General features: G+C 39.2%; 1 protein-coding gene across 2 annotated transcripts in view; it reads right to left on the reverse strand.

Moving 5' to 3' along the window:
• Positions 1-23,594, reverse strand: part of cpne5b (copine Vb) — a 178,523-nt gene that overhangs the window by 9,118 nt on the left and 145,811 nt on the right. For both annotated transcript variants that reach the window (XM_061727693.1, XM_061727692.1), the window contains 8 exons: positions 22,771-22,824; positions 22,069-22,130; positions 17,274-17,320; positions 14,273-14,454; positions 13,856-13,983; positions 12,621-12,723; positions 2,250-2,307; positions 1,413-1,486 (listed from right to left, as the gene is read on the reverse strand). In XM_061727693.1, the coding sequence (XP_061583677.1) occupies positions 1,413-1,486; positions 2,250-2,307; positions 12,621-12,723; positions 13,856-13,983; positions 14,273-14,454; positions 17,274-17,320; positions 22,069-22,130; positions 22,771-22,824 (708 nt within the window). The remainder of the gene's footprint in view (positions 1-1,412; positions 1,487-2,249; positions 2,308-12,620; positions 12,724-13,855; positions 13,984-14,272; positions 14,455-17,273; positions 17,321-22,068; positions 22,131-22,770; positions 22,825-23,594) is intronic.

The raw sequence follows: 23,594 nt of genomic DNA on the forward strand, positions 1-23,594 counted from the left end.
ATCTCATCTAGTGATCTATGTACCAAGCAAAAACGGAGCTAAAGGACTGTCCATTAGTGTCAGTACTGTGTCAGCTATAAAAGACTTCAGAGAATTCAATGCATCCTAGTTTGACCAGTACACATTTACTTAAAGGTATAGTCTATAATCGTATTCAAAAACATTTATTGTTATACTGGGTGAAATGGTCCTTCCATCCCGAGAGTAGCCAGTGAATAATGTGTTCAGAAAAAGGAAAGAAAAATATCCGACCTCTCTGACAGCTTTAATCCTGTAAAAACTCTGACCAATCTGTTTTTCGCGCACCGAGTGGCACGGATTGGTCAGAGGATTGGCAGGGGGGGAAAGAACCAATCAGATGCCTTCATTTTAAGTCTCGCTCACGCCCCCCTCTGTCCCATGCGCGCACTCGTCACGTCGAAAATCTTGCCGGAAAACTTCACACACTCGAGTCACGTTTGCTGAAGAATGGCAGAGAAAACGCAGCCAAAAATACCACCTCCCGCGTTACTTGTAACGGCTCGCCCTGTTAAAAAGGCTAAAAAAAGAAAGCCAAAGTGCGATTCTGCGGCGCCTACGCGTAGCCTACGCCGTACGGGTACGCAGCGATGCGCACCATTCTGCGTTGGTGTAACGCGGAACCATAGATCAGCCTTCAGTGTGTGTTTTGTGTGCTGTTCTGAACTTCTCTGTTGTGCTCATTTTGCTGGGACGTCGGGTCCCTCCGCCGAGACACAACTTTTGCGGTATGCGTTCATTGTTGTGTCTAAAAATGATGCGCAGTGCCCACCCAATCAGAAACGGTACAGATATTCTGTTAAATTTTTTTTATATTTATAAAAAAATAAAATTATAAAAAAATAAAGGATCCCCATAACTTTGATTGGGTGGGCAGGATGCACGTTTGGGTGGGCACAGCCCACCCCTGCCCTCCCCCTAAAACCGGCCTTGCTGCGGGAGGGGGGGGGGGGGGGGGGGCTTAGAGGAGTTGCCACTTTCAAATCTTGCTAGCTCTCCAACATTACTGACTATACCTTTAAATCTTAAGATTTGACACCACAGATAGAGACAGATGACAGGTTAGCGTAGTTGAAGTAGCTCGTCAGGTGTTTCAATATATATTGAAACATCTTGCATAGTTGTCCCCATGTGAATTCCAAGCAACCACATTTATGTCCTCATCTACCTGTACTGACAGATGGTGTTTTAATGTATCAGCACAACAGTGAATGTAAAATACAAGTGTCAAAGTATTAGAGAAAGAAATGGCTTTCCAAAGCTGGTATTCAAAGACAGAGAACTTACTGGTCTTTGTTTTCTACTTCACAACTATGATGTGAACTCTAATAACGGAGAAAATCTGTGTCTGCGTTTAGAAACAAATAATCTTTCATACTTTAAAAAGCAATCACCTGAACAATATCTCTCTCTGCCAGTTTCCCTCGAGATGAAATCCTGATGTCATCCCCATCAAGTTCCACCATAGCTGAAAGATAAGAAATTATGCATACAAACACAGCATTAAAGCGCAGAAAAATTGTCAACTTTAAGACACAGACAAGGTTAAGTAAACACTTACATGGTGTTGGTGCATTCGTTTTTAGCATTACTTGAGCCATACAGTTTTTATAACCTGTTTAATCAACTAATAAGTCCTTTAACATAGACTTTGCAATTTAGAATCATCAGCACCAAACAGTAAACCCAGCAATTAACCTCAGCCAGTCCTTCTGTAATTATGCATGCATCCACCTACGCATACTCTTCCCTCCTGATGAGTTCCTATTGCAACTTTCCCTGAATTAGTACCAGTAAAAGGTCGCTCCACTAACGCTAGAACTTATGGTGTTGATGTTTTCATATTTCCATAGCACATTAAGAAAAAAGAAGTATTTTAAAGAAAATTGTAAAAGAAATCTAATCTTACAGAAGTAATCTCAGTCATGTCTCACGGTGTATTTCTTTGCATTTACATCCTATTCTATGTGAATTCTTCTCCTCTCTTTGTACTTCTGTATTACTCTGGGGATCAGGACATTTTTAAGTTGGACCCTTTGGAGTAACAGCTTAAGAAATCTTTGACCAGCGACATTCATTTAGATAACATTATCAGAACACCATTAAAATCGTTGAAATTGCATTTTTTACTGTAATATGTTTTTTTGTACACACACCATCTGTGCATGCATGTATGAAACTAGCTGAATAATTGTACCATCACTGCAGCTAATGAATTTAATCGAACCTACCGTCAAACTCAGCCTGACCCACTCCAACGATGATGATGGACATTGGAAGCTTGGCAGCCTGAGGAGAAATCAAAAAAGAAGAGATGTAAAATCATCTCACTCTTAACAAGCCTCAGAAGCCCAATCACATTTCCTTCATCCGCATGCCTGCCCTCACTTTAATGACCTGCAGTGCTCATTACTGCGACATTATGTAGTTACATCTACAGGCACATATATTATAACCACAGTAAGGCTCTGTGTCACTGTTTTACTAGCCATATGACCTTTAAATAAGAAAATACATAAAAAAGAGGCAGAGGAAGGAAGAACAAAAGGCTGATGGAGTGACATGCTCCTACGACATACAATTTGTTTTTATATTTGCCTTTTCATCGGCATGTTTTCCAGATATTTTATCAATCAATTTTTTTTAAATCACATAAATACATCCCATCACTTTTCAGGGAAGAGAAGTCTGAATGCTGGTCATCAAGTAGGATCAATCAGTGCCAATAGTAATAGTGTTACCTGGAGTGCTGAAACAGCAAGTAACTATTAGCTCTAGTATCCCATCTAAATTATTTCCATACAAAAACATCACAATATCCTCTCACAAATCATACTCTGAGTAGGAAAAATACTGTGTGTCTACCGAACAAAAGGGGAAAAGAGGACAGACGTGTTGGCAGATAACTAGATAAGGGCTTTCATGGCAGCAAATGGATAAACCAGGAGAAGAAGGAAGGGAGGAGATGCCAGCTCTGTGAGTACAGCAACCATCCTCATTCACCCGCCCAACCACTCCCAGGCTCCACATTAAGCCAGATGACGCCGCAGTATGTCTCCCAGGTGTGTTGAAGAATGTCTCCAAAACAGGCAAGAAACTAAAAATCATGGCACTTAAATATAGTTTATATAAAATATTGCACTGCAGTACATTTAAGTTATATTTGTTACTGAGCCCCAAATAATTTAAGAAAAAAAAGTAAATAAAAATATGCCCCAAAAAACCAATGCCATGGATGATCATAGAAATTTCATATATATTATTGTATATTTAACACATTAATGGAATAAATATACTAGGATGTCAATATAAATGAAGGGCAGGATAATAGTGCACTGATTAGTGCACGATTATCAGATTTTTATTCATTAAGCACGTCATCATGAGGGAATTCAATGGTCCTTCTTGCAGCATTACAATGGCAACCAAAAAAAGGCACAAACTATGAAGTACCATCTTCAGTCAGAACAAGAAAAAATGGGGTACTGTTACAGTTTCATTCCCAATCCAGGTTGGAGTCTATCTGGAAGCAGAGGAAGAGACAGAAGACACTAAATCCAGGTAACTGTGGCAAGTTAATACAGCTCCCTGCTGTTTAATTAAATGTTAAGTACTGTTTAAAACTATGCAGTCAGCTGGTGTTGTCTTGGAAGCAGAGGCTGATCTAGTGGTCACACCAAATATTAAAGAAGCACATACCCTCAACACATCGTAAAAAGTCCCATTGGATCACACCTGAGAGCCTCCTTACTTTGTTTTAAGCACCTCAAACGTGTGGATGGGCATATACAGCATGTATGAAATGTTTGTTAAAAGGTTTCACACAAAAGGGGCCCTAAACGAAAAGACAGTGTCTGGTGAATTAAATGCTCACAGTAGATGTTTCACTAGATAACATGTATGCTGGTCCCAAAAATCAATAGGTTTGAGCATCTGAAAATACTAGAGTTGTAAAAGTTATAAAACTGAGACCAAATCTAGAAACAATGATTATTTGGTGTTACAACTTTGTCAGAGTCACTGGAAATGGGGCTGTCCAAAAAGTTTACATTTTAGTGTAAAACATACACTTACCGGCCACTTTATTACAGTAGGTACAGGTACACCTTGCTAGTACCGGGTTGGACTCCCTTTTGCCTTCAGAACTGCGCTAATCCTTTGTGTCATAGACTCAACAAGTAGCTGGAAACATTCCTCATAGAGTTTGGTCAAAATTGACATGATAACATCATGTAGTTGCTGCAAATTTGTCGGCTGCACATCCATGATGGGAATCTCTCGTTCCACCACATCCCAAAGGTGCTCTATTGGACTGAGATCTGGTGACTGTGGAGGCCATTTGAGTAGTGAACTCATTGTTACAGTATGTTCAAGAAACCAGTCTGGGATGATTTGCGCTTTATGACATGATGGCATGGTAGGCCATAAGAAGATGGTTACACTGTGGTGATAAAGGGATGGACATGGTCAGCAACAATACTCAGGTAGGCTGTGGTGTTGACACGATGCTCAATTGGTACTAATGGGCCTGAATGTTGCAGCAGAAATCGAGACTCATCTGACCAGGCAACATTTTTCCAATCTTCTGTTGTCCAGTTTTGGTGAGCCTGTGTGAATTGTAGCCTCAGTTTTCTGTTCTTAGCTGACAGGAGTGGCACCCGGGTGGTGTGGTCTTCTGCTGCTGTAGATCATCCACTTCAAGGTTCGACGTGTTGTGCGTTCAGAGATGCTCTTGTGCATACCTCGGTTGTAACGAGTGGTTATTTGAGTTACTGTTGCCTTTCTACCAGTTCCAACCAGTCTGGCCATTCTCCTCTGACATCAACAAGGCATTTGCACCCACAGAACTGCCGCTCACTGGATATTCTCTCTTTCTGGGACCATTCTCTGTAAACCCTAGAGATGATTGTGCGTGAAAATCCCAGTAGATCAGCAGTTTCTGAAATACTCTGAAATACCAACAGTGTCACTTTAATCACCTTTCTTCCCCATCCTGATGCTCGGTTTGAACTGCAGCAGATCGTCTTGACCATGTCTACATGCCTAAATGCATTCAGTTGCTGCTATGTGATTGGCTGATTAGTAATTTGCATTAACGGGCAGTTGGACAGCTGTATCTAATAAAGTGGCCGGTGAATGTACATAGGGAAGCACATTTTAACTACATGTTAGGTAGTTTGGGAGTCAGTCACGGTCCAATGTGCCACGTCCACCCCTGCAGTCTTGGATGATCCATTTTTATTTTGAGGGAAAATCTTGAATGGCCTAAACAGGAGGCATCTCAAAACTGATGACCCCATAAATGCTCAGCACTAAAGCTTATCTACAGTATATAGCTCATGTAATGCAATGGATTTCATCTCGCCGTGACTTTTTTCAAAACATCAAGTACATTTATACTCTTGCGCGACACAAATGTGCAATAGCAAATCTGTTATTGCCACAGGGGTGAGAGTATTACCACCGACACTTCAGCAGCATTCCAGTACTTCAGTGTGATTATCAGTGTTCAACCTCTGGCATTCCTTGTCCTCCCATGCACATACCGGTACACACACTCATACATACATGTGTGCGTAGCTGCAGACGCACACACATCAGAACATCAAATGCATCCGTCCTCCTGTCTCCCTATCTAGGAGGACAGATCAGGTCTAATGAGACACAAAAAATCAACGCACAATTGAAAGCATAAATAAACGATCCGATGATTCACTCTGCGGTTGCCTTTAAAAGCTAGATGCCATGCATGTGTGTGCCTTGATGAGTGTGTTCTTGAAGTCACTCACTCACATGCACACAAAAATAGAATTATGGATGTGTGTTTTTGAAAGACTGACTGTTCAGTCTGAACAGACTGGTCACCTGGGTCATTACACTCATCATTCATGTGGCGCTGCACATGGATACCAGCTCAAAGAAACACTATACTGTAGGTGCTTTTAAAAACAAAAACACAACAAAGAATTTCTTTGAACACAGACATTAATTGTTAATGTGTTGCACACTGTTGAGTATTGATTTGGACAGCTGTTTTAAAATCTCCCATTCTGTTCTCTGGAGTTCAGATGCTGACACACTGAAATGCTTTGAAAATGACATATTATTTTAAATTATAGCCTTTAATGTTTCGAGATACAGCTGCAACATGCTCAACTATCCGAAATAAAAGCAACTAGTTTAGATTCTCATTAGTGTGGGCTCATTGGCATTCATTATTCTTATTGCACACTTTGTCACATCTTTAATCCTTAGTTTCATAATCCTGTCATGGGAATTCATAGAGCGTGTTTACTTGCCAAGGCAACACATTCAATTATTATTAAAATGTTACGTCTTTGTACTGTTTAAAGAATGTCATGTTAAAGAAAAAAAAATCACGTAGGTCATTATTGTCAAATGCTGCACACTTATTGATAATATCTAACAATCAGCTTTTTGACAGTGCACAACTGTTGTTCCTAAGAGACATTTCCTGCTTGTTTTGCTTTTTAAATTATAATGCCATTGTTACTTCTTTTTTTTACCTTGTTTGCACACATATTAATGGTTGATACCATGCTGGTAAAAACCCAAGGCATATATATATATATGTGCATTGTTACTATATTTAATATATATACTGTACATATATATATTGAATATATATTTAAATTTTGTTGTCCTGCCAATGGAGGCCAAAATCCTCCATGGCAGGACCCTTCCAGACTGCATTCTCACCGACAAAGACGCACATTCGTGCACTGTTTCCCCCTCCCCGGGGGGGTCCAGCACCGCCAGAAGGCACCCCAGGCTGCGCGGCGAGCCCCGCCAGGCCCGGGCATCGCGACCTGCCTATCCCAGGCCGGTGAGGGAACGCGGGTGGTGTGGGCCCCTCTCCCGTCCCGCCCCTGGTGTTGAGTGCAAGTAATTAATGCAATAAAAACAGGGAGGGGGAGGTTAGGGTATCATATTGACAATGACCCCCCCCTCCAGAACTAAGTATCCTTGTTAAATGTATTTATTAAATGTTGAAGGTGCAGTGTCTACAGTGTTGTTAAAACCGCGAGGCGGGGAGTACCGGACACGTGGGACAATGTCCCCTACGCCCCGGACCCCCCGCCCCTTCGCCTGTGTGCGTATGAATCGTGACGGCCACGCTCCCCTGCCGGCCCAAGTGTGGGCCGCGGCCCTATGGTTAAGAATCACTGCTCTAGCGTATCTCTCCGTTGCCTTGAACAGGCTGTGTGCTGCAAAATGCGCTGCAATTCCGGGCCCGAATTTCCCGCGCTGTCCTGCGGATGTGACGTCAAATGACGCTGCATGCGCGTTCTCCCGTGCCGGCTTCGCTGTTGGCTGCAGTAACCCCGACGGTCGTCGTGGCGCTAATGAGTCTCATTTCTTATTCTTGCCTCAAGCTCCTTTAAGGAATTCCCACCAGGCTGTCAGAGTTGTGCTAATATTAATGCTTTTGAAACATTTATGATGTTTAATGCTTTGACTAATAAATGGTAACTCTGAGATTTCAAGATCATTGCAAAACACTTGCCTGGGTCCAGCCATTGACTATCTTAAGAATGATTTTTCGTCCATTTTACAATATACTGTAATTTATTGGCTATGAAGTAATACTGGAAGTTAGGTAACTCCAAACCTCCACATTCTTTGGATTTTTGCAATGTCTTCAAACTAATCCTCCAAACCCCCTCCAAGAAGGAGGGGGTTTGGATGGTATCATTGAGAAAAAATAATTTACTTTTGGTAAAACCATCATTTTAATGGTGACTATTCTTCCCATGAGTGAAATGGGAAGAGAGTTCCATCTGGAAAGATCATCTTCTATTTTCTTTAAAAGCTGAACATAATTTAATTGTATTAACTCTGACAGCCTAAGGGAGATATTCATGCCTAAATATCTAATGTTCCCTGATTGTAATTCAGTATTGGCTATATTCCTAAACATGCAGTTAACACACAAAACTGTGGATTTAGACCAATTAATAGAATAGTCAGACAGAGATGAAAATCCCTCTATAAGAGCAATTGTCTGTGATAGTGAGGTTTGTGAATTCTGGAGGAAGAGTAGTACGTCATCCGCATAAAGACTTATTTTGTGCTCTTATGTTTTGCATTGTATACCTTTAATATTTTGATTTTGTCTAATAGCTGCAGCTAAAGGTTCAATAAATATTGTAAATAGTGAGGGAGAAAGAGGGAAACCCTGTCTAGCGCCTCTTTGCAAGTTAAAACTTGTAGAGATTTGATCATTTGTCCTTACACGTGCTTTGGGAGAGCTATAAAATATCTTTATCCAGTCAAAAAAAGATTCGCCAAATCCAAATTTATGTAAAGTTGCCAATAGAAATTTCCACTTTACCCGATCGAATGCTTTTTCTGCGTCTAAAAATATAATAGTAGTTTCCTGTTTATTGATGCTCGAATAATCTATAATATTAAGTAATCTACGAGTATTAGTAGAAGAATGTCTACCTTTAATGAAACCTGTTTGATCCGGATGTATAATAGAAGGGGTGACTCTTTTCAGACGTTTGGTAAGAGCCTTGCTGATTATTTTAAGATCTACATTTATCAATGATATTGGGCGGTAGCTCGATGGGAGCAAAGGATCCTTATCCGGTTTTAATAAAAGACTAATATTAGCAGAATTCATATTTAAGGGTAAGCTTTTATTCTCCCTAACATTTAGGATAATTTTATAAAATTTTGGTGCTAATATGCTCCAGAATTCCTTATAGAATTCGGCTGGAAAGCCATCTGGGCCATCTGTAACTTTGGCAGATTAATTTCTCCAAATTAATTAATTACTTCTTTTTTAAATATCAACAAACCATGGACCAAGTACTGTTAGTGTCTATGCCTAATCAGTTATTGCTTGAATAACCCTAACCTACAGATTTTGGTGCCTTAACCTCACCAAACATGTTTTGAAGACAAACATAGATGCTCATGGCTGAACAAGGGAAAAATGTGCTAAATTTCATTACAAGGCCATAAAAGGTTACAGATCAATATTATACCACACAAATACACAATACAACAAGTGTCCAAACGCACACAATTACACAGAACTCTTACTCTCTTCCTCATTTACTAATGCAAAAATACATTTACTTCCACAAAATGTTTTATGTCAGTTCTGCAGTTAATCACCTGATTGCTGCAAACCCCTTTCTAACAGTTTGCTTTACCTGTGACAATAGGTGATGGAATATTTTTGCAGGTTCCCACCCACTGAACCTCAGTTTTTAACTTTTTTAATTTTAAAAATAAAAACAAAAAATAACAACAAACAAAAAAAATCAAACACTGCTATATTCCAGACATGGTTTTCCAAAAGCTATATACTGATGAGAGCCTCATAGGGTACTTATGATTGGTCCGTTTCTATGTCCATAATCATGCACTATTGAGTTATTTTGAGAACACAAGTGTCTTCACACTAACAGTTTTGTCAGTGTATTCCCAGTGGCCAGAAAACTGGGTGTTGAACATTGGACACATCATATCCTAAATCGGTGCTGTAGTTTTGCTGTCACAGAAGTGGTGGGACACTTGTTGTTTGTCACACCTCTAGGAAAAAAAAAAGCCAAAAGCCTGTCTTCTGCATTAAAGGTGGCACAACTTAAAGGAAATGGTATCGCCATGAAAAAAACTCTCTCCTTTGCATTTTCTGTTCTGGATACAGTGTGATAAACACCATGATACCAAACAGCTGAGTTATCACTTTACCATTTAATAGTCAGATTGACTGATAGAAGATGTGTGGGATGTTAATTACAGGAGTTTGCTTTTTACAAATGATTCTGTTGAACCACAGAAACTGTGCTGGAGCAGCTGTTATTGCCTTTCATGCAAGAAATGGATGCTAATAATGTATGTTAGTGTTTTCATTGCGCTTCAATCAAAGAAAATTTGAAACGATCAACTGCAATGGTGCTAAAATTAAACATGAGAAAAAAAAACTATTTCAGTGTTCCAAATTATTGCTCTCCTAACAAAGAATTGGAGGGGATTGCACGTTTCTCCTTCTCAAGTGTATCTATCAAATATTTAAAGGAATCTGGAAGAATTTAAATGTATAAAGAGTACAGAGACAAGGCTAAAATGGACACCAGTGATCCTTGATCCCTCAGCATCACTGCATCATAACCAGCATTCATCAAAGCAGTCCAGTGGATCATCAATACAGTAGATCAGTGTTCCCCCACTCCTGTCCTCGGGGCGGTCACTGCCCCGCATGTTTTAGATGTTTCCCTGCTCCCACACACCTCATTCCAAATCACCGATCATCATCAGCTTGTCATCAAGGTCTGCACAAGTCTATTCAAGCACTGCAAATGCACTTCTGCAATTTTTCAGCTGAGAGGGTCTTCAGATAGACGTGAAGGTTAAGTTGTTTTAAAAGTATTGTCCAAGCTTTACTTCACTTTCTCTTTCATGTTTCTTCCATCATTATTTTGCCCATTTTCCACTGTTGCTTTATATGCTAGTTTAATTGTTGTTCACGTCTGACTAAGTGTCCTAGAGGACATCTTGTACTTAACAGCAACCAGTACAAAAGCCAGATTATGGATCAATAAGGTTTTTTTTTTTTTAGAGCAATGTATTTCAGAGAAATTGAGATCCATTGCTCTAAAATACCAATACCTTTAAGACCACATCGTTTTCAGGGAGATCCAAACAGAAACACAATGTAAAAATTACATTTTGCAAACATTATGAATGCATGGCCACAGAAGAAGAGGGCCTGTTTTCATTGGCGGGGGAACTTTGAAACAAACAACAACAAAAACAGACCCAACGCTTTATTGTTGAACACACTTATAGGAAAAAAGAGACAAGAGATCAGCTAAAGTGCTTCATCGTTTGACTCACTACTCAAACATTATAACATCTTTCACTGTTTAGAAAAAAGAACAGCATCATTACAAGGTGGTAAAAGAGTTGCTTTCTCAACTTATTTTTGCATGTGTCTTGAACATTTTGAAATATTAATAACAAACAGAAGTCGAATTTGATTTACTTTATTTATATGGTGCCAATTCACAGCAAAAGAATGCCAGGGAAATTTACAGAGACATTAAGCAAGTTCAATAGAATCCCAAATCTGGTTCAATCCACTTTATAATAGTTATTTTTCATGAGCGAAGAATGCTGCGATGGACAAGCGACTCTGCAGGGGTAATGTGGAACTACCGCATGAGATCTTTTAGATAGGACATGATAAGCTACAGTCGAAGAAAAATAGTTCCCACCAATTTTCATCAGAATTTTAAGTGTAGCATTTCAGATTGGCAGGAGGCATTTGATAACAAGGAATTAACTGTTCAATTATGAGGCTGACGAGACAAAACATAAAATATCTCGGGGTTTATACATGGATCCATGCTGATTTAGTCCAAAGTGAATGGAATTAAAAAGGGTTGGTAATGAAGTACGTTAGTAGGTCCTTACATTTAGGGGAAACGCAGCAAAAAGCAGACAAAGAAATGAGGAAAATAGTAAAAGGAAAAACAATGTTGATGCAGAAGTATGGAAAAAGCTAATGAAGACCAGGACATTTCGATCTTTTAGTGTGAAAAAATATACAGACAGGCAGCAAATGCCTTTGTATAGGTGAGAAAGGGATTCGTAAGATTCACCAAAAAGAAAGACAGAAACTTTGGCAACAAAGGCACGTAAGCTGTGAGCACAGGACGGGACTTCTGGGTGATTGACAATGAGACATCCGTAGTGAAGAATATGTTATGACTAACAAACCAGCTGTGTGCCACTGTACAGGCACTCACAAAATATTCTGCCACATGTTCACATGTTGATCAAAATGTTTACACATTCGTACAGGGTAAAGAACGTTACGACTCTCACTTTTCTCTGAATCTGTTAGTTAGATGTTTCTTGAATATACCTTCGAGTGTGAATGAGAGTGACTTGCACATCCTCAGCACTGTGTCCTCCCTCACCCAGGACCCGTGGAGAGTTAAAAGGATAGCAGTGGAAGCGGCAAGCATCAGTAGACCACAGGACTGGAGGCAGTGAGATAGAGCAGCAGGCAAGATCTTAAAAGGAAGGTGTGGCTGTTCTAATGTTTTGACTAACAGTCGCAAATTCCCTTTAAATCCAGTCTGCTGTGTGTTCTGTGCCTGCAGCAGGCTGAAGGTGAGGAGGAGGCGGAGAAAAACAGAGAGAAAAAAGAAACGGAAGGTAGCAATCTGCTATTTACAGCTGCAAGAAAAAAAAGGAGTGAGGAGTGAGTGAGTGAGTTTTAGGAAAAGCTCTGGGGAATGACTCGCAATGTTGTGCTTTTGTATTCACTGGGGCACCTACATCTTTTAAATTGCTGAATTGATTAATAATGTTCTGGTAGATTCAACCTCAAGTAATAAATGGGTGTATATTGGGTCCTGACAGTTTTGAAACAAGCAGTTGCAGCACACTGTCGTGTAATATGAACCCTTTATACAGTATCAATGTTTTTGCTTTACATTTGTGGAGCCGATGTTGCTATCACTTGGCTCCTGGCATGCCAGGACTGGAACAGACACAGTGTACAACAACATTGGGTAACCCTCACCCCCCACCCCCCCTGGTCCCAGTCTTACATTTACAATGGCTTCTTTGGTCTGCGCCATGTCTGAAATGACACCATCTGTGATGATGAGGAGGACAAAGTACTGAGAACCATCCTGTACTGCCGCTGCATATCTGCATACACAGATATAATCAGACATTAGAGGATGCAGCATTATCTTAGAAAATAAACAATTCAGATATGAAGATTTACGCATGGATCTATTGAAACAATTGACGAGGAATATTAATTCAGGACAGGCCCTATCATGAGCTCTCGTGCCCTATCATGCAAATTCTGTAAAAATGTTCTTTGTTATTGACGTGCTTCTGATGACACTCAACAAAACGTATCGTGAATACATACTGATTAATAAGGCTTAAACAATCAAGTTCAAAACAAGTGTCATACTTTGATTGATTCCCAGATTATTTTCTTTGTTGAAATATCTGCTTATATGAGTTAATCAATTGAAATGCTAAATACTGTTTGTGTATTCTTGCAGCAATGACTTTGTGCCAAAGGTTTAAAAATGTGACTTTATTCTATGATGAAGACATTTTCTAATCATAACCGAACACTGAGATAATCAGACGGAGGATTGTTTGGATGAAGCTCATCAACTGAGACAGTCAGATTATGGCACATTTTCATTTCCGTGTCTCGTAAAATGTGACTTTATATGTCAGTGTGTAACTAGAGGCCCTTTTAATATTTGATCCATTGACTTCATGGGTGCTAAAATCACCAGGAGACAAAAAGAAAATTTAAAAATGCATATCTGAACACAACACAGCCTGTCTGTTGTCTCCAACTGGACAGAGACAGCTCAGTGCAAAATAAGTTGTGGAGAAATTAAACCCAATAACAGCAAGAGTAAACAATATGATGCAATTTAAATCTTTAACACTGAGTGTATGAAGATTGGTAACGATCCCAGTTGTTATACAAAATACTGTATCTATCATGTTGGAATTGTTGATGATCAAATCACGCTTTGGCGACTGACTGCTGCTTTGCTAGAATGAGATCAAGCTTAAAATTGGCAATTTCATTTATAAAATGACTCATTTATTACACAGTTTATATTGATAAACTTGATGAATGAGAAGTAGAAGATGTTCAGCACACAACAAAGGTGAAACTATTTCTCTGCAGGTATTCTAGTCAAAAAATAACAATCTTCATTCATGTAATGATTGATTTGCCTTTTTAACAAGAGGGAGACAAGATGATACTGTTCACCAACTTGTATTGCTTTCTCACCTGGCAACGTGGTTCACCACAGGAGCAAAGTTAGTTGGGCCATACAGCTGGACTGTTTTCAGACTTTCATGGTAAGCCTCTAAGATACCTTCGATACCATTACAATAAGGATTTTCTATGTTTCCATTCTAGAAAGGATAAAGACAAAAAACAATTTTAATGGCTCAGATGGGTGCCTTCATAGACCAAAGAAGCAATCTAAGTGGGTACACGCCACACATCTAAGTTCACTGTTTCTAATTTTTACATCACCCACGAGATCTAAGAGTTGGAGAAAAAACAATCACTAAAAAAATACAATTCAATATTTAATTGAGAATCATTTGTTATGTTTCAAGGTTTTCATGCATAAAATAGCCTTTGTAAAAATCACTTAAACTGGGTTATCGGAGGGGAAATTAGGTAATGAGGATTCACCAGAGGGAATTCGTGTGATACCCGGCCATCAGGTGGCAATTTGGCACCGAAACCGAGAGCTGGGAACATCTTGTCGCTGTCATAGTCCTGAATGATCTCTCCAACAGCCTTCAGGGCCATGGCGTAGGCATTCAGCTGGTAGGGATTCATGTAGTGCAGCGAAGTGGACTGGGAGGGATTACCTGTTGACAAATTAAATAATCAGAAGGCTGTCATATGGTGCATTGTACATTCTGTAAAGATATTCCCTCCACCATTCATTTTTAGGCATGATGGTAAATAAAAAAAACAAACCCAAAATAAACCAACGTAAAGTATAGGTGTCGTGTTTTCACTCTAACTTTTTCCCAACCTGATCTCACAAAAATCTGCGAAATGCCCACGACCTCTCACCACTATTTTCCGTGGCACCAACACGGAAATGGTATAATTCCGTGTGAGCACCACGGATATTGTACTATGCGAAGTCAATGGGCTCCGTTGTTGTGATATATACACGGATTATTACATTATTATTATGTATATATTATTCTTTATTATAGTGGCTAAGTTATGAGTTTTTTAAAACCCAAGTTACTGTTTGTTACTGTCAGTTTGTAAAAGCATGTTTTTAACGCTGTTTTAACAGTGTTTGGTGTTAAAAATGGTGTTTTGATGATTTTTAACAGTATTTTGACGGCGAGTATTTAACCGTGTTTTCTAGTATTTAACGTAAATTTGAGTATTTAACCATGTTGTTTGCTGTCGCCATGACGACGGAGGTGGCGTAAGTGATGTGAAATTATTATTTTTAGCAAAAACCACAAGCGTTTCCTACTTCTAACCAATCATACAGTAAGCGGTGCATTAACCTAACCAGACCTTAACCAGAGCGTCGTCCAGCCACAAAATATCATTTTTAATTGCTTTTGAACCAGGAAGTGGAGACAGGCGATATTTAAATTAATTGTTTTAACCATTCTGCCATTTCGTCAACCAAAGGGAATTCCCTGGTCATCCCCTCTACGTCATAGAGTGACGAGCGGAGATCCTGATCACGTGACGAGTGCCCCGATCACGGATGTGATGTCATAGATACGTTAGGGTAAACCAAACCAATGTGACTACAAATATGGTGCTGATTAGCATAAAGCTGTATAGCATGACTCTAGGGAAATGTAGTTCTTAGCAAATATTATTTTTTTTCACAGAAATGGAGGTTGTTAATACTAAAATAAGAGTGCACATAGTAGTTTAAGGGCATGGTACACACATTTGTGTAAATATATTTTAAATATATAATCGTTAAATGTGTGAAAATTAATTTTTTTACAAACTGACAGTAACAAACAGTAACTTGCGCGTCATAAACTCATAACTTAGCCATTATATTAAAGAATAATATATACATAATAATTATGTAATAATCTGTGTATATATCACGAAAACGGAGCCCATTGACTTCGCATAGTACAATATCCGTGGTGCTCACACGGAAATATAACATTTCCGTGTTGGTGCCACGGAAAATAGTAGTGAGAGGTCGTGGGCATTTCACGGATTTTTGTGAGATCAGGTTGCTTTTTCCCCTCTCTAATAGCATGTTGTCAATCCACCCATTTACGCTGTAAATGACTATGGCTCAGGATTTGATTGTCCGTATGTGATGCTGTAACAGAAATATGATCGCTCAGGCTGTGCTCTTACAAAAGGAAATATAAGGGATGTCATCCAATGTGTAACAACAAATTACTTCTCATCTTTTTAAACAGCAAACATGGAAATCTTCAGGAAGGAAATTGTGAATTGGCTGTTATCAGTCACCTTTGTTTGCATTTATTCAGCTGTCAACACCTTCATACTCGAGCTGCACATATGCTGTTATTTACAGAATCAATTAACCAAACATCTATCTAATTAATTTATTCCCAAATGTACAGTATTTTTTATAGCTACATCGTGAAAACAGTGTTGAAGTGTGAGTGTTTGACCTTGGACAAAGACAAAAAGTAAAAATATGTCACTGCTAATCATTGATGAATGAATGATTTATATTTTCAGTTTTTTTCCCCCCACCTAAAAACATGGTGGTAATAAATATGGGATGTTTATTTTAATGACTGATGCTAATTTTAGAATTAAGTCTAAAGAAAGTTGTAAATAATTTCAATTTCAAGTATTTTCATAGCTACACTATGAAAAGCTTATTTTTTGAGCTTAGCAGTTTGAGTGTAACACATTTTAGAGTGGTTCATGAGGGTTTAACACCCAGGACATCCTTTTGTTACTTGACTTGGAGGATTTTGTTCAGGTTTAATAAATTATGTTGATGATGTAACTATGTAAGCGACATACATTACTAATTTACAGCTCTCTCTCTAAATATATATTTTGATGGGTCATGATGCCTGAAATGCAGCCTTTACCTGAAACAGACAATAATTTGCCTTTAGGCCTGAAGCATCTTTTTAAAAACTGCGAAACCTGCATAGTAGCTTAATTTTACAGTTTGTTTCTTTTCTTTTCTTTTTTCGGTTAATGGGCAACTCTTAAAACAGAATTTGAATCAGATCCAAATCTGCAGCAAGAGACTTCTGCTTTCTTTGCTTATGCAGGTTGATAGATTATGTCTTTCAGTCATGAGCTTTATAATAAATATGTTAATCATACTGTAGGTACACATATGGGATAAAACATTTGACTTTATAACCTAAATAAAATAATAAAATAACGCAAATGATAAGTGTGCCTATGCCCTTACTTAGTGTATCATGTTCAAACCGATTGGCATTGGCAGCATCAGTTAAAGCAGTTAACTTGAGCATATAGACGGAGGATTTAGGAAGAGGGATTCTTCAGGAACGGTGGTCACTTGCTGCCGACACATGTCGCCTGTACAGCATTTGTGTCTGCTTGTGTTTGCGAGATTGATTCTGATATTGGACATGCCACAGTCAAAGTGCACAACTATCTATTCTTGTCGCACTCTCCAAACATTCCCTTTGATGTTCGTATCACTCACCATTAGATGCCGTGAAATCAATGGCCACAGTGAAATTGATCTGCGTCCTAGGATGGAGTTGGAGAGGACATTGAAAAAGTCAGCAACAGAGAGCAAACGGCTATAAAGATACGCCAAGCTTTGTTAATCTCCTTTGCTCTTGCACGAGGACACAAACACACACAATCCTACAAAGTCTCTGATGCAACATGAAAATATTGTCTTTAGAGCTATTGAGGGGTATAACACTCTTTATCAGCATGAGAAATAACATCTGCATTTTGCATTCTCTCAGGTATCATCTGTAGTTCACAAAACTGTGTGAAATAACAGAGTGCAGTCATTCAGTTGTCAAATAAGATTTTAGGTGATTACATGCTGCGTATCTGACTTTAACCATTATGAGAAAAAGCAGGAGGTTCCACTGACGAACTGAGGCTGGTAACAAGCAATTAGAGTGATGGAGCACTTAAGAGCAAATCATAATCCAATTTTCCCAGCTGATGAAGCCCCCCCCCCATCCGCACCATTTGCTAATTTACTACAAGGAGACAAGGTCTTAAGGCGCTCAAATGACAGCCTCTCATCATTGAGGAAAGTCACCAGGGAGAAAAGCAAAAGAAACACAGTCAAATGAATGAGTTAGCAATTCACATTAATCTTTTGGGTTGTGGATACAGAATATGCCACAGTGTGACCCTGTTAACCTAACCAGTAATTAAACTTTATTTTAGGAAATTATATGCATCTTTATAATGTTTTTACACCGCTGCATAGAAAGGCAGATGAACAAACTGTACATCTATTTATTATTTCATTTTATTAGTTTGTTTTGAGTATGTGACGAGAACTTTGACCTGACAGTCAGTATTAGACAAAAAATAATCAGTCGTGACTCTTGCAATTCTGGGTAGTCGTTAGAAATTGAGCCTTTTCAACACTTGATCAAATAGGCTTCTTTTAGTTATTTATTTTCTCTTTTGGCTATCCAACATCTTTTGTCCTGATCACTTTAATAGAACTACCGATACGGTTGGTTTTCTTTATTTTTGGCGGGATTTTACTGTTCACAATCGATCTTTGGTCCACCCTAACAAAAATGTGTTTTTTTTTTAGCGTTTTCATTTTTTTTTGCACCACTTCCTTCTAGTTGAAATTCAAGGCTGGTAAAAGGCTGGTAATGTCATTCAAATCATTAACCTGATATGTGTGCTCTGAACCACAATCAATAAAGAGAGATGGCCCCTTATTACATTCCAGACATATCATGGCCTCAGCCTTAACTGTCCCCGTGCTCCGGAGAATGAGAATGAGATGAATCAACAGCATGATGACACCTCACTTCTCTGCAGGCTAAAAGAGGGTGAAATGCATTTGGTGATATCTGAATAGTCAACCGTTTTATGTCCTTAAATGACTTCAGTGCTTGTCAAAGAAGATGTAAAACGCATCAGTTCATTTTAATCACGATAAAAAAAAAACGACGAGCTTCCTCCACTAGTAGGAAAAAGATGGGGTGTATAATATTTCATTTTCCTAACTTCCATCCATTTCATAAAGAATAAGAGGCTTTACATTTGCAACGGGCAACTCTGTAATATGTCATCAGGCAAGTGCCAGGGTAATGTTCAGGGGCAGGCTGGTAAGAATGATATTTTCTTTTTTTTTTTTTTTTGAATTGAGGTCACTAAACCTTAAGGTTATTGTACCATAAATCAGCCAAAGCTAAAAACTGTCAGGCAAATCTGTCACACTTGTCAGCTCTGCCAAGGGACATAAAGACCTCTGACAGTCAGCCCCCTGACAGTCAGCCCCCTGTGATGAGACAGCAGAGATCAAAGCGCAGCCCAGTCAGCCTGTGCAGGCACACTTCACCTGAGAATTACTGGATATGCACGTGTCAACCTCGACTGCCCCGGCTAAACTCAGATCGAAGCACTGATACCCTCAGTCAGGAAAGTAAGACTTTGACCCAATTAAATACATATTTCACGCTTTAATACTGGAAGCTGTGTATATTGTACTACATGTACAAACATGTACACACACACATACATATATATATATATATATATATATATATATATATATATATATATATATATATATATATATATATATATATATATATGACGCCACATCAACATGTGATGCAGAAGGTTCACTGTGTGTCCCAGCACAGTCTCAAGAGCATGGAAGAGACTGCAGAAGATTCCAGGCTCTTAGTCTAGCAGAGATGGACAGGACTATAGAAGGTCCTCAGCCCATCAGCAGGACCGGTATCTGCTTCTTTGTGCAAGTAGGAACTGGATGAGCATTGCCAGAGCCCTACAAAATGACCTCAAGCAGGTCACTGATGTGAATGCCTCTGACCAAACAATCTGAAGTAGACTTCATGAGGGCTGCCGGAGGGTGCAACATCCTCTGCGAGTCCTGTGCTCAGTCTCTGCCCACCACCGTGAAGCTTGATTGGCATTTTCTATAACACCAGAATTGGCAGGGGCGCCACTGGCCTCCTGTGCTTTTCACAGATAAGAGCAAGTGACACACGTGAAAGGGTCACATCAAAGAAGCCATGGAGAACGTTCTGCTGCCTTTGACATCATTCAGCATGACCGGATTGGTGGTGGGTCAGTGATGGTTTGAAGATGCGTTTCCATGGAGAGACACACAGACCTTTACAAGTTAGAAAATGGCACCCTGACTGCCATTAGGTTTGGGAATGAAATCCCTGGACCCATTGTCAGACCCTGGTGCACAACAATGCCCGGCTTCATGTGGAGAGAGTTTGCAGGCAGTTCCTGGAGTATGAAGGAATTGATACCATTGACAAGCCCCCAGGTTTGCCTGACCTAAAACCAATGAAACACCTCTGGGACATTATGTTTCAGTCCATCCGATGCTGCCAGGTTGCACTGCCGTGGAGTTCAGTTATGCCATGGCCTCGATTTGGGAGGAGAAACCCCAGGACAACATCCATCCTCACATTAGGAGCCTCCCCCGACGTTGTCAGGCATTCATACAATCACGTGGGGGTCATACAAGTTACTGAGAACCAGTTCCAGGTGCTGCCGACCAGCCTGCTGCATCATTTACTTACATTTTTAGGGCGTTTTTGAAATCACCCCTCTGTAGGTTGATAATTTGTATTTCCATCAAATGAAGTGACATCCTTCTGTTCCTTACACATTATCCTGTCCATTTCCGTATAGATATCCATCCATACATTTTCTATACCCGTTGTATCCTTTGAGGGTCACGGGGGTCTGCTGGAGCCTATCCCAGCTAATTTCAGGCGAGAGGCAGGGGTTACACCCTGGACAGGTCGACAGTCTATCGCAGGGCCACATATATACAAACAATCAGACATACTCACACCTACAGGCAATTAGGATCATCAATTAACCTAATATTCATGTTTTTGGACTGTGGGAGGAAGCTGGAGTACCCGAAGGGAACCCATGCAAGCACGGGGGGAACATGCAAACTCCACACAGAAAGACCCCTGGACCAGGGAGTCGAACCAGGAACCTTCTTGCTGTGAGGCAACAGTAATAAACACTAAGCCACCGTGCTGCCCCCAGTATAGATATCTGACATGGTTTTTTCTCTCCTCCGTAGAGATCACATGTGTTTTCTAATTGTTTTTGAGAAGTGCTTATACACACACACATACATATATACACACATATCCTATGTGATCTGATTCCAGCAGAATACTTTTTACATCATCTCCTGCCTCTGCCTAGGCACCACTCAAGAATATTTCCAACTGTGAGCTTCCATCTCATGCTGAGTTTCCCCAGCTGTGCACGATGTATATGTGGAGGAAATTGTGGAAATAGTCCAGATAAATAATTCTCTAGACATTCTCTGATGTTTTTGTATGAAAGCTGCTGAAGTAAAAAGCTTGTGTCATGGTTTCCTTAATGATCAGACCGTTGCAATACTTTTTGTGTGTGCATACTGTATATATATATATATATATATATATATATATATATATATATATATATATATATATATATATATATATATATATATGTGTGGTTGTGTGTGTGTTTGTACGTATGTGTATGTATGTGTAATATGCATGTGTGTGTATGTATGGAAATGTGTATATGTGGGGCTTATGTATATATGCATATGTGTGTATACATGTACTACAAAAATGTACTATGTTAAATGTATGTACTCTTAAATAGATGTTTACATATTAATTTTTGTTTATACATGTATATGTACATACGTAAGTATACTACTATATCAGTATACTTACGTATGTACGAGCAGTTAAGGATACTTGTAATTTTATTATGTAAATATAATTTTTATGCAATTGTTATGTTTTGATGTACCCCTTCTCTCTGTCCTCTTCTGTTTGTAAATACTTGGCTGTCCTATGTTTAAATGTCTCCTTTTATTCCAACACATTGCGATACACACTCATTCACATACACGACAACACATCACAGTCACCAAACTGCACTCATGTCTTGTCTTTTCTTTCCGACTCTTTCATATCTCACTCTTTCTTGGTCTTTCACGTCCCACTGTCTGTGATCTCAGTCCTCTTTTGCAGAATTTTCCTTTTTTTTGGCTAAGGATTAATAAAATATGGCTAGACTGTCAAGAGGGCTGGTGAAGGAAACACAGACACACACACACACCCATGCACAAACAACCCCCCCCCCATCTGTTGCAAGATTAAAATGCATATACCGTATATGTGGCTTTTAGGCTTTGCTAAACTTGTTATTAACCATTAATATATATGCTGGAAGAAGGGGAAAAAAGCAAGATCACACCCACTCACCCTCCTTTGATGTAATCTAAGAAGGTGAACTCTGATTCAACTGAGAAGGAGAGCAGGGTCACCTTGAAGTCAAAAACAAGGAAGAAAAAAAGTTGATTAAGCCTTTCCGTTTCAACATTTCAGTTTTCCTGGTGACTGAAACATTTCCACTGCCAGAGGACAATTCTGAAGTGAAGATCAGATGAATTTGATTGGATTAGTTGCCCTGCATGCACTGTTAGGTAAGTTGCATGGAAAATTAGTGTCTCCGCTTATTGCTGGAGTCACTCGGCCCACTGACGTCTTTCATGTTCTTCAGGTCCTTCATCCTTAATTTGTCCAACTTCCATGTTCTATGTAAGTGAGACTTAAGAGTTTCCATCACGACCTACATCACATGCTGTGTCTCATCTTTTTTTCTTCCATTACTTTTCCTAAAATCATACTAACCTTCCATAGTAAACAAATGTTATAATAAAATAGTGTGTTTTAGGTCATCCATGTAATGCAATATCCTGTACCTAAGCTAAGTTTTTGAATAACTTAATCAACAAAGCTTACCTCCTTTGCCAAATGTTTGAATTTTTTTTTTCAAAATTCAGAGAGCACATACTCTTTCCATGTTTCAAAGCTTATGTAATCTAAGAAGCAGTCATTTAAAAGAAGAGAAGTGTGTGCAATGTACAAGTGACCGCCTCTTTTAGTTTCTGGATCTATACTCACCGTTCCAGAGTTGACATATTTCTTTTTCTTCATTTTCTTCTTTGTGTTAATCACCTACAAAAATAAACAGCAAGAGCTACAGGTAATATAACAAACCAAAGTTTGGACTAAAGGTAGACTGACAACACTTACACAATAATTAATAGCGTGGCTTTGGAGGTCATTGCAGTTTTCTGTTGATGCACTGCAGTCTCTTTTAGATGTTACCTGCATCATTATGTCATAGGCTGAACCTCAAAAGTCAACATAAGAAGCATTATCCTCCTGTTAGTTTGGGACTTCAGCACGTACAGTACCTGTTAAAGTAGATGTTAAGTGTGCACCAGAACCCGCTCACGAGAGGCAAACGTTGGTGCCATGTCTGAACACATACTGAGGAGGTTTCAGAACAGATCACTCAGGACACATTTGAAGGTGGTCTGAGACACTTGTGTCAACATTCATTAATAGTCAAGATGAGAATGAGACAGATTCAAGGACTGCTGAATATATTATCGTCACAGCTTGGCGCAAAGTCATTTTTGCAGATACATTTACGCAATAAATCGCTTTTTCATTAAATGTTTTTGTTTTATCCATGGTGGATCTTTCCTTGTATCCTATACACTCTAACTTTTTTTTGTCCTTTGTTGAATTAAGTTTAGTGAAATACAAAAGTGTGTAGTGGATCTCATCTTCTGCTTCTTGTAAAAAAAGTATGCATTTGATGTTTCCTAGTGAAAATGGTGTGCGTGTTTATTTGCATATAGAGTGAGAAGATCAGAACTGATCTCTCAAGGCTTGTTTGGTTACACATTTTAATGCCAGGTATAATCGCAGGACTA

Source organism: Cololabis saira, chromosome 8 (assembly GCF_033807715.1).
Source record: "Cololabis saira isolate AMF1-May2022 chromosome 8, fColSai1.1, whole genome shotgun sequence".
NCBI classification, from domain to species: Eukaryota; Metazoa; Chordata; class Actinopteri; order Beloniformes; family Belonidae; genus Cololabis; species Cololabis saira.